We start from the raw sequence: 12831 nt of genomic DNA, 5'->3' as shown, positions 1-12831 counted from the left end.
ACGTTTTTTTTTTTTTGTCGTTTTGAGACAACTAACGGTCACCCCTTATGAATGTTTATGGTACCTTCCACACGTTAACGTCCAAAACAAAATGGCACATGGGAGGTGAGTGATGTTCATGAGTCGAAAACGAAAGCTACCCGCGGTGTGACCGACTCTGGCCTCTGTGTGGAGCTTCAAGTAACACGAACCGTAAGCTCAGGCATGGCACTTCAAATGTCAGCTCTATTTTCATATGTTAGAGCCCCGCTGTTCACCGTCCCTCTGCCCTGTGTCCGTACCGACATCCAGAGAGCCGGTATCAAGTTCAAGCACATCTTTACTCCTGGAAGCCCCCAGCTGGGAGGGAAGCCAGCAACAAGTCCTCTCCGCGGCCATATTCACGCTGCACCCCGAGCGGAGAAGCTTTTAACAACAACAAGAGCACTTTGGAGGCCCAGCCAGGGTAGCAGTCCTTCCTCCTCACCCCGGGGGAAATCAGTTTGGCTGGGCAGGGTCGCCCTCGGTACCGCCCTCGGAGTGAGCGCAGCAGCGCTTGTACAGTCTCTCCACACCGGGACGCTGGCCGCCATGGCCCTGAAAGTTAACCTCAACTCCGCTGAGGGAGACTGGAAGGAGACCAAGGGTGAGACTATTCTACCAGGCCCGAGAAGATTTTAATTGCAGTTTTTAAACAGTTGGTTACTGCAGGGTGCCTTGTCAACAAACTCAAGTGAGAAGAAATATATGTGCCGTCACATGACCAGAAACACCTGTCACAGCCTGACAGATGTTACATGATGATGATAACACCAAATAATAATCAACAGCAAAGCAGTGAGTCCATGCGGACATATTAAACCTGTAACAATAACTAACGAGTTATAATAATTTACCTGCCGTCATATTAAAATAGTTAGTGCACTATAAACCTACTAAAACAACTATACGAATTATATAAATAGCCTACGTCAGAGCTGCAGCCAATGAAAAGTGTTGTTGTTGTTGTTTATTTATTTATTTATTTATTTTTACAGCCAATTGGTTAATAATTTAACCGTTAAAATGTCAAACATAATGACAAATGTCCATCACAAGTTACCAAAGCCCAAAGCAATGTCTTTAAACTACATTTTAGTTGATCAACAGACTGAAAACCAATAGGTAATCAATAAAGAATGATACAAAATGAAGGAACAAAGCAAACCATGTTAGAATCTGACCAAATAATTATCACAGCTAATGCAAAAGAGTTATTCTAATTTGTTTGAGTTTAGAGTGCACTAACTAGCAAAGTGTACTAAAAATACTATAGGTATTATATAAATACAGTAGAGCTGCAGTCAATGAGAAGTGTAACCAATTGTGTGATGTCTTTTAACCTTTAAAATGTCAAAAATACTGACAAATGCCCATCACAAGTTACCAGAGCCCAAAGTAATGTCTTTAAACTACATTTTAGAGGATCAACAGACTGAAAACCAATAGATTCTGTTTAAAATAATATGAAAAGATGGAATATTTGTTGTTGATAAATGACTTGTAATCAAATAATTCATTAGTTGTTTCATTCCTAAAGTATAATGTGTAGATGTATGATTATATGTATGCCTGTGAAATATTACCATAACATTTTTGCAGTCTACAAGATATCAATCTAGATTAGAAAAGATCTGAATTTTTGTGGTTGAGTGCAAAAGCTACACTGAACCACACATCAGCAATTTACTATCATCTTAAAGGACACACTACATTTTTCTGAATAAAAGTTGTTCATGAGGAGTTAATGCAATAAGTGCAATAAGCTATGTTTTCCTATTCTTACACACCAAAAATAACATGTTTCTCTTTTATATTTATCTGCTGTCTGTTCTTTTTCTCCATTGTCTCTCTCAGACTTCTTGCTGTCTCTGTCAGTGAAGGACAGGCGTCAGTACTACAGGACTCCTAGCTCTGTGCCGCTGGACGACGTCAAAGCGTGGACTCCTACAGCAGGTCAGACACCCAACAACAGTCACCGTCATTCAGGCACAAGAAGCAGCGGTGCAAAGACATGAGCACTCCTTCCAGTGTCAGATATTTGGCCACATCAAAGTGCACATCAAGAAGCCATGTGGCATATTTCTGCATTATTTGTAAAACAAAAACACTTTAACGAACCTTGTATGAAATATTTTATACATGTTTTGAAGCTTCTGATGCACACAAATTTTCTCTGAACCTATATGGAGGCTCTTTTCCCAGAGTACTGTAAGCGAACAATAACATTTTTGCTTTTTTAGACTGATAAAAGGGCACAAGTATGTCAAAGAGGTACCTCAGTTACTTTTGTCCAGTGACCCCAATTTAAAGATCTCACTCTTGTCTTAGGCAAATGTTATAGAGCAGTTTTGTAAAGTTAAATAATCATATCATTTCACAATAAATTCCTGCAGTCAACATTACAAATATTGTAAGTCCATAATGATTGTCAGTTAATTAGGTGTCGGTTTTGAAACTGAATCTATAAAATGAGTGTTGAAATCTAAATGTTTGCACCAGTAGATAGTAGTAGAGAAGATTATGATATATTCAGTATATACACGCAGATCCTTTCTATCATTTTCTACTTTTAAGTTAACCACTTGTTTTAGAGTTTTGATTATTTTATTATTTTAACACTGACATGTTTATTGTGCAAATTTACCAGACAGGTATGTAAAACTGTTGTTGATACTGATTGTGTGTGTGTCTCAGTAGCAGCTGGTTCTGAGAAAAGTCGTTATCCCAGGAATGAGAAGTTGGACCAGAAGATTTCCCTCTACAGTGGTGACATCACCCAGCTGGAGATAGATGCCATCGTCAACGCAGGTATGTGTGTGTGTAGATGAGTGAAGACTTGTTTTTAGTCTGTGTTTTTGGTTTCGTCATCAAACATGGTGGCCGACGGTCAGCTGCTGTGTTCTTTTTTTAAATCTAATGTTAACAATGCTACACTGACATCTTGAAAAAGAATAAAATAAAATGAAGATGAGAGAAAAGATTGTTTTATTTTTACTAGAAATTAGATAATTACTGCAGCACTACTAATTACATTTTTTAGGGGGAAACATAAAAGAAATATGCACACAAAAACTATAAAGAACAAAGATAAAGGGTGAAAGATGAGAAAGAATTATGGATTAAAAAGTCTGGTGCTAAACTGAGCACATCCTCCATCTAGTGCCTCAGTGTGCATGTACATAAATTTAGCACAAAACACCTGTGAGGGCGGTTTGTGTTGTGATTATGACTATGGTGTTTTCTCAGTGTGTGGGAGGGACGACTACGGGCTTTTATGTTGTTACCAGAATGTTTGTACTGTGAAGTTTTCTTTAATTGCACATACTGTGCACAAGAATAAAGGGAAAACAAAATGGTTGAAATTTCAGGGGAATTGCTGATTGGCTCCCTGGAAACTGCAAGAGTGGCAGAGCAACCAGAAAGCAGGTCTAATGTTTATGTGAAGTCCCAGTGCTGATTTTAAACACATTAGTTTGAAGTGGAACTATGAAAAATAATCAGGGATGTGACTTTTAAAGGCTAAATACCAAACTGCTTAATTAAACCTAGTGATAGCTTGTGTTTTGTGACTGAAATTGCTCAAAAACTGGAAGAAACAAGGTGTCAGTGAACGCAGCTAATCATGGGTTTATTGGGGATACATTAGGCTTAGTTTATAATATCATAAAGGCACAAAATGAGTGGCTTGGGGACACTTTCTGTAGACAAACCGTGTTTTGCCTGGAGGGATTCTTCAGGTATTGTATGCCAAACACATTGCTTGTTTATGGCTCGTTTATGTTGTATTCTCTAGCCATTTGTTTTAGGACATCACATATTTTATAACAACAAAACAAACCTCTGATTTGTTGCTTCTAATTATTTATTTGTCAATAAATAAATCTGCTGATTATTTCAGCCTTACTGTTGTCTGTCTTTTTCCCATTTATTCATATCCATTGCTGCCAAGTGGTTAAACTCCATATTGTAATTGAATAAAAATAAAATAATTGAGCGTATCGTGCACAAATCATTCTTGTAATTTTGAAAAAAAACTTGAAAACAAGGAGAAAATTAATTTGCAGGTCAATCATAAAAAGAATATCAATACTTACTTGTAAAACTTTTATATAGTGGAATGTAAGTGAAAGTGCATTGAATAGAGAAATGCAATCATTTTGAGATGTAATACTGACTGTAACAAACTGTCATTGAAAGCATCATAACTGAGGTAAATGACAATGACAAGCCAATACCAAATTTGTTATAAAAAGCCAATAATGGCAAGGTATAAACTTTATTAGTCAAATGCTAATAAATTTCGATTCAAGCAGTCAAAATAGCCTTTTTAAAAATGTTTTGCAGCAGCTACAAGTATGGCAGAGTTTTTCTAGTGACCATTAGATGGCGCCAAAAGCCAGTTCATTCATTCAAGACCTTTTCCCACACTGTTTGGGCATTGGGGGGGAAATTTAATCGGTGTCTTGGCACAGACGGTGTATCAGGGCAGAGTAAGGCAGGCCAGCATGCCTAAATGATGCTTGATGATGAGGCTTTAGCAGAAAATGATAGATTTCCATTGGCAGCTGACTGTCAGCAGGTGTGTGCTGTGCCAACATTGAGTGAATATGTTGATCGTTGACTCACATTTATCCCATTACTGCTTGTCGTTGTGTGTGTGTGTGTATGTGTGTGCTTGAAAACATTCATGCATGCATCTGGCCACGAGTAATTATGTGTTTACATAGAGTAAGTAATTGTATTTGTCTGTATGTGTCTCTGTGTGTCTTTCAAGGCGACTTTTTCGGGTGTGTGTTTTACAAGAGCTTTTACAGAATCCTGCGATGCAAAGTAGCATGGAATTAACAAGAGGAAACAGCTAGTAAAGTGTCATTTAGCAAGAGAGAGGACGAGGCAAGGTGAGGACGGGAGACTGAAAAACACAACAACGCCAGAGGAAACATGACTGAGAGACAGAACGCGAGAGAGAGTCAGCACACCGACTGACAAAAAAAGCGAGAGGAGAGTCTGGAGGAGTGAAAAGAAAAAGATAAAAGAGAGGCAGGGTGAGGACACAGGCTAGTATTTAAATCTCAGACTGCATTGCCATGGCAACAAGCAGGTACAGGGTACCCACAAAGGGTTTTGGGCAGCAGAGTCCGATCATCCTTTTTCTGTCTAACTGATTGGCTGACCAGCTGACTCTCTCTGTGGTCATTTTGTTGACTAAGCGACTGACCTTTTAACTTGATGACTAACTGATTGACTAAGAGGCTTCGAGTGATGTCAGTCGAACTTAAAGAGATATGACATTAAAATAAAAGAGAGCAGTGAGCAGACACCGAGGGACGACAGAGCAATTATAGAAGACACAGTTAGTTACACTCATTTAGAAAAACTGCTCGCAAACTTACTCTCCTGTTGCAGATCTAACACCAGCAGTCAGAAAGCAGCCAAACCAGCGCCTGTGGTTTTTGACATGTGGAGGGGAGTGTTGTGGATTTTTTTTTCCTGGCTGCTCTGAAAGGCCTTGAAGCATCATTTAGCCCCTAAGGCAGCAAACATTCAATTGAAGCCAACTGTGGCCAATTATATGCTATACTGGCAGACTGGTAGGCTGGTTGGAAGGGGGGCTTCCAGGCCTGGCTGGTGGTGAGCAATTGACTGTAGACACACGGAAAACACGCACACGTATGCATACAGAGAAGCGCACACACACACTTGTACGTGAGGATACGCGCGGATACAGACACAAGAAACACTGGAGGTCTGTGAATTAACAGGTGGAAACTTTGTTGTGTGCTGCTCCTCCCTGTTCCTCCCTCCCTCTCTCCCTTCCTTCCTTCTTTCCTTCCTTTCTTCCTTCCTTCCTCCCTCCCTTCCTTCCTTTCTTCCTTCCTTACCTTCCTTCCTTCCTTACCTTCCTTCCTCCCTTCCTCCCTTCCTTCCTTCCTTCCCTCCTTTCCTCAGTCAGCACTCATTGATCAGGTAAGTTGGGCGTTGCAGGGAAGCGCTGTTTGTCGTTTGTATTGCTCTCAATAAAGATTGGATTTACAGTAATTCTCCACTCCTCCTCCTTCTCCTCCTCCTCCTCCTCCTCCTCCTTCACCTCCTCCTCCCGCTCCTCCTCCTCCCCGTCCACCCTCCCTCCCTCCCTCCTTCCTTCCACACTTTTACAGCCCCTGGCTCCTGCCCACTCCTATAAAACACTACAAACATAAAAACCCACAAGCACTTAAGAGCCGTCCTGGTGTGGGGAGGGGGACACGTGGGGGGGGTGGGGGGGGCAGAAACATCCTCCTCTTTACACCCCTCAATCACTCCGTCCGGAGAAGGAGAGGGAGATGGAGGGGAGGATATATTGTCTCTGATGGGCTAGCTGATTAAGATGGATTGCACAATGAAATGTCGTTGGAGTGATGAGTTCTAGGAGTGTGTGTATGTGTGTGACTGTGTGTGTGTGCGGATACGACATCTCGGCAACTAACTTTGCATTAAAACCTTTTTTCAAATTGATTAAATGCAAATTTGCTTAGCTCTACTAAGCTGCATTTTTAACTCGCAAAAGTTTTATTCCTCATTTCCATTTCAGCAATTACTGTACTTTCAGCCGCCGTAGTGTTCATCGTCTTTGACATTAAATGCCATTTGTTTTGGCCTACCTTTTCCTCCGCATAAAATTGAAGCTTAATTGAAAAAAATTTAACAACTCGACCTATAAGTTCTCTCAGTATTTTTTTGTGTAATGTCCTTTTTTTTCAGTGCAAGCTGACTCCATGTGTGAGACTAAATGCAGCCGCAAAGTCTGCTGATAAATCTTTCAGGCTAGACTATAAAAAACTGTCCCTAAAATTAAGCCGTGCACCGTCAAGTGATAAAGAATATTCTGGTCCTATCTCAGTATTTAGAGCCGAACCACTTGTCATCGTCACAATTTCTGCTTGCTGAGAGTCGGTGGGAGTGTGTGTGTTTAGACGGGGCTGAACGTGTGTGCGTCACACCTCTGCTCATGTGTTTAGATGTACTGACAAGATTACATACATGTATGTCTGCGTGTATGTACACCTGTGCACAGCTGCACCTGCTTTTGCCAGAAACAGACAACACACACAAAACTGGCTCTATGAATATGATATGAAGGCTTTGCGTGTGTGTGTGTGTCTTGCAGCCTGGTGCATGTGTGATGTATGTTTGTGTGCAGGTGTCCTATCGTGTGTGCGTGTGTGCATGAGATAGGGTCTCCCAGGTTTTTCTCTGCAGGTCAGAGATAAAGCTGTCGGTTGGCGCTGGAAACCCACTCACCGTGGCAACAGCTGAGAGATACAAGATTACAGCCAATAGTTTTTCTGGCCCCCAGGTGACAGACAGGATGAGAGAGAGAGAGGGCCAGTGTCTTTAGACTATACTGTAACTTCCTCGCTGATAAGAAAGTATGGATGGCTGGATGAGGAGATGGATAGCAGGGGCGGGAAGTTTACAGAGAAGGAGGGGGAAAAAAAAGGTCAAGAAATTCATGAGGCAGGTGAAGGCAGCAGCGCTCCAAGTCTCACCTACAAATTCCTTGAAAACACGTCATGTTGCCATCAGCATCGTGTGACGTACGTTGTTAAAAAGGAACACTGTGGCTCATGAGGACAAACATTTACTTCAGAGAAGCCAGAAAATTGCAGGCACAAACAAGCCAGTTATGACTAATGGGAAACTCAAAAAGCTGTTTGATATTCACAAAATTATCAGAACTTGAGATGCTAATCAAAGGTTCAAGTCTGACTCATCAGGAATAATAATAAGAATTTGGATGTGTAGTCGGAAGCATTTAAGTCCCCATTAAAGGGGTGTTTTTCCTCGCTGCTGTCGCCAAGTGCATGCTCATGAGGGAATGTTGGGTCTTTGTAAAATAAAGAGTCTAGACCTGTTATGTGAAAAGTGCCCTGAGATAACTTCTGTGATTTGGCTCCATATAAATAAAATTGAATTGAAATGAAAAGTAGAACTCAAGTACAAAGCATTAGTGTTTTATATTACCGGGGATTCATTCATACTCTTTAATACTTACTATACTGGCCTGAGTGTAAGACAACTCTGATCATAAAATTTACAACAGCTGTTTCTGGATGAGAATCGTCTAAAGATAAGAAAAAAACAAGGTGGGCTAATACTGTATTTATCATGCATGTATCCCCATCACATTGGTGATTATCAAATTAACTGGATAAGGTCTGATTAATTAACATATGTTGATCAGTCAGTCAATCAATCAGTCCCCCCGCTGAGCTGAATCAGACAGATCCAGATGTGTCTCATCTCGTTATCGATGTAGTTACAAGATTACTGTTTAAACAAGCGCCTCACTAAATTAAATATGTGGCTTTTGCTGTGTGATGTGGGGACACCGCTTGTTTTCCTGTAGCCTATTAAGTCTTATATTATGTTTCATAAAATTATAATAATTTCTTCTGAAATGTCACATTTAAATAAACATAGAATATGGTAAATCAGGTAAATAATAAATAAATAACACACAGTAAGCATGAAATCACAATTTCTAACCAAATAATGGCTGGTATAGTAAGAGGAATTTTCACTCTCTCCTGTCAAGCAGTAAGTTTTAGGAGTATAGAAAGTTTTTCTCTGACTGTTAACATTTTTCAGGCTGTCTTCTTGGGTTTGGCATCTTTTAACATTCAGTGACGGCGTATTTCTTGACTGCTTGATAGATGTTTGATGACTGACACGTTGGTCAGTCCTGGAGCTGGAGTTGTCAAGCGATGGTAGCTCACTGCCTCGCTCCAGTCAAACAGAAGCTTTTTTTTTTTTTTTTTTTTTTTTACTGCACCATTGCGGTAGTGAATGTGTAAAGACTTTTGAATATCTTCTCCTTGAATCTAATACAACCAGATTAAAAAAATATATTTTTATTCAGGCCAATATGGAGGAGGTAATTGTTCAGCACGTTGATCTTGTGATCAATTCAGGTAGTTGATGACGACTTTTACAATAGCCACACTCATTAAAAATATAGCACTTACTGCGTGAAATAGTATATCTGCTCTTTTTCCCAGAAAGTGAAAGATTTATTTCATAAAGTGCATTGTTTTTTCATGATGTTGGTGGTATGCCTCCACTGTACAGCAATGAGGAAAAATCTAATATCATAATCAGAGCTTTAGTGTTTGCTTGTTATATGTAAAACGTAAAGAACGACTGAAACAAATACATGTTTAAAAATAAAATGTTCTTACTTTAACAATACAATTTAATTTGAATTGAACATTGCCATCAACAGAAAAAGTACAGCAGAAACCCGCCAATATGAACTTAATTTTTCATTATTACAATGCACTATATGAGGATAGATGCACTGGGTAGGCATCAATAATTGAACATCAGTGTTTTTTGAGCTTGGATGCTTCCATCGGGTGCAATATAAATTTAACCCAGCGGTGGAGCATCTTTTATTGATTCCAGAGGAATCCATGGTTGATGATGGCTGATAGCTGTAGTGGGGCTGGCTGTGGGTTATAGAGGATGAAGGGACAGGGGGCGTTGGGAAGGCACGGATGACTGGACCCAAGACAGACAGACAGGCAGGCAGCGGGACGTCAGCTAGAACAGCTGGAGGAGAAAGGGGAGAGGGATGTGCTCAGTGATCCTGTTTGGTGATTTTAAGAGGATAATACAGGAGAACCCTTGGCTCTGCAGGTAGAGCCCCTTACAAGAGCATTACCCTACAGTGGCACAGCGTCACACATTTCTTCTGCAAGGCTTCACTGATTCTTAGCTGGCTTTGTCAATGGGGCTTAGCGCTGTGCTTAGCGCCAGAATCAGCCTGGCAGACATCCCTGCTTTCGCCATGCTGCTAGAATGTGTATAGGAGATTGTCAGGCCTGACTTGTTGTTCTAAATTGCTTCAGAGCGACTAAAATTCTTTCTCAAATTTCACCTGAGCTGCATTTTCCTCATTTGACTGGAGTAATAGGGGAACATACAGTGGGAATCTTTGCATGCTTAACCACTTTATAAGGGATTTTCCAGCATCAGGCCAAGGATTAAGTGATTTTTTTCGCTGATCTACTTTGAATGCCACAGTATCTACTCCAGTCTGTAGTGCTGGTGTCTGTTTGTTTTAAGTATGTGCATCATGTAGCACTTACAAGAGTATAATCAAGTTGTATCCAGCAGTAGCGTTTTTTTTTTTTTCTTCGCCTGTGGAATTAATGTTTTCAAGGCTGTATTTCATCTGAGATGACTGCCACTTTGTCATCGAGTCACTTATCTAAAGTTTTAATCAGGGGAGGCATGTTGTTGTGATCCATCCAGCCTCCCTGGTAGTAACCGGGGTCTGAGGAGGTGATGGAAAGCCCAGAACAGAGACTGCTCGTGCTACTGAGGTCCCAAAGGCCCCTCAGTGTGTGCTCTCTTTCTCTCTCTCTCTTTGCTGCAGTTACCATACATCTACCCTAGAGCTCTTGTCAGCTCCTTTTAGGATAGGCACATATTACAAGATGCAAAATGTCACACCAAGTTTGCTATTCCAGACAAATATTTTATATATGTGTGTGTGTGTGTGTGTGTGTGCTCTAAGAAAGCATCAAAACAGACACCATAAAGTGGGCTGAGTATATTTATGCATGTGTTTTTTGATGCATGAGGGATGCTTAGATTATGGCAAGATGAAATAAAAACCGATCTACTAAAAATTCATGTAGATAGAGTTGTATTGTTTACTTGAAAAGTAAAATTGGTTCTTGAGCTGCTGTTTTGATGCAGAACAGGTTACAGATCCCTCATGAACTGCATAGTTTCTCCCCACTGTGGTAACTGTTCTTCCTTAGCTTTAGTTCCTATAGCAGTATCCCCACCGCGCTGACTTTGTGCTTTGTTAAGCAGCACTAATGGACACATTCTCACGATGTGCCTGTCAACTGTCTGTACTGTCTGTACACGCAAGCACTTACAGAGGCAAATTGGTGTTGCTGATGCTGCTTCAGTTTTAGTGTAAATATGATGCAGTGTCAAAAGTTTAGCCCTACATTGCTCACCTCTCTGCTCTACCAGCTACTAAACCGGGACAAAATAACAGTGGAGAGTTTGCCAAATGGACATGCAGAAAGAGGATTTGCTGTGCAGAAGCCAATAAAAAGAGTGTGAGGGGAAAATCCATCTGAGTAAGTCTGATCTGTATAGATTTTAATCATAAAGGTCAACAGTAAGCAGTGGCAGCGAGAGGCCGGGTCAGAAGCAGGGCAGAGTACTTACAGTACACCACAATGAATACTTAATAAAGTTTACACTGATTCTGAAATATTTCTTTGTTTTGTCTGGAATAGAGCAGCTGGTTTCAGTGCAGAATTAGACTGTTCTCAAATTGGTAAAGTTTTTCTTAGCTCATTGCAGGGTAGCAATTAAAAAGGGCTGCAACTAACGATTATTTTCATTGCTGATTGATCTGTCGATCATTCTATCGATTAGTAGATTAGTCATTTGGTCTATAAAATATCAGAAAATTGTGAAAAATGTTGATCACTGTTCCCCAAAACCCAAGACATAACTTAAAATGTCTTGTCCCAAACAACAGTGCACAATCCAAAGATATACAGTTTACTATCAGGACTGAAAAAACAGAAACTATTCACATTTAAGAAGCTGGAATTTTAGCATTTTTTCTCAAAAAAAGACTCAAAACTATTATTTGATTATTAAGTAATCGACTAATCAGTTCATCTCCTAATCATTGCAGCTCTAAAGATTATCTTCATTGTTCGTTAATCTTCAGAATGATTTGTTGATTATTTAATCAATTGTTTGGTCTGCTTCAGATCCAATATGAGATGATGAAAGTGAAGTAAAACCGACAATGGACTCAAGAGTATGACTCAGTGGAGTTAAAACAAAGTTTACTATGTCTGAAGGGCAAAACAAAGTATGTTACTGTGGAGTCAGTCCAAACGGGAGAAGGCAGCTCGGCAGGTCGTGACATCCAAAAAGGCAGGCAAATGGTCATAACAAGCAGGCAGGCAGAAACCAGGATGACTGGACGCAGAAGCACAATAGACAATCTGGCAGAGAACAAAGGAAAAATGACCTTTATATATACTGAGGGAGCTGATAATGAGGCAGGTGAGGATCAGTGCTTGAAGGTGGGGAAACGGCAGGGTCTTAAATAACAGAAAAGAGTACTAGCAGGCAAACAGGCAATGGGCAAAAACAAAACTTCAGGAATTAGTATAAATGCTCTAACAGCCGTTAAATTGTCTTACTGTAAAGTAAGACAAAGACTCTCATATGTTCACATATAGGAGGCTGAAACCAGCTATTTTTTTGCATTTTTGCTTGAAAAACTACTTACATGATTAATCAATCATGAAAATTATTGCAGATTAATTTTCCAGTCTTTTCAGCTCTAGCCTACAGTAGAGATCGTGTCATCCATTCAGGGAAGTCCAACATTTTGAAGATTGTAAATCCTTTAGAGCCACTGTGTGACATCAGTGACAACAGTGACAAAGGCATCTGAGGACATTTTAAACCACTGGATTTAATGTGTAAACTGTTATAATCTCAATCATAACTGTTAAGATAATATTTTTCTTCTATAGTGAAACTGTGTATAATAAAAAGAGTTTCTTTATAGACCTGTGGATGTGAAATTAATAGTTACTTCTGCAGAGAACCATTATCTAAGCTAAAGTAATTTCTCTCCATATTTGTTTTTGAGGATTTTTCACTTAATCCTCCTTATGATGTAAAAATACATATCAAAGGAATATGAAATTACTCTTACGTGCCCTCTTGAAGTAGCTCATTTTTGATGGTAAAGTAAATGAGTAA

General features: G+C 39.9%; 1 protein-coding gene across 5 annotated transcripts in view; it reads left to right on the top strand.

Moving 5' to 3' along the window:
- The first annotated feature begins 88 nt into the window (after positions 1 to 88).
- Positions 89 to 12831, top strand: part of macrod1 (mono-ADP ribosylhydrolase 1) — a 128593-nt gene continuing 115850 nt past the window's right edge. For 4 of the 5 annotated variants that reach the window (XM_044363425.1, XM_044363426.1, XM_044363421.1 and 1 more), the window contains exons 1-3: positions 89 to 625; positions 1876 to 1974; positions 2716 to 2829. In XM_044363425.1, coding sequence (XP_044219360.1) covers positions 205 to 625; positions 1876 to 1974; positions 2716 to 2829 — 634 coding nt within the window. In that variant the 5' untranslated portion in view covers positions 89 to 204. The remainder of the gene's footprint in view (positions 626 to 1875; positions 1975 to 2715; positions 2830 to 12831) is intronic. The other variant, XM_044363423.1, reaches the window with a different exon arrangement.

Source organism: Thunnus albacares, chromosome 10 (genome assembly GCF_914725855.1).
Source record: "Thunnus albacares chromosome 10, fThuAlb1.1, whole genome shotgun sequence".
Classification (NCBI taxonomy): Eukaryota; Metazoa; Chordata; class Actinopteri; order Scombriformes; family Scombridae; genus Thunnus; species Thunnus albacares.
Note: the sequence above shows the minus strand (reverse complement) of the source record. Positions and strands in the feature narration are given on the sequence as shown.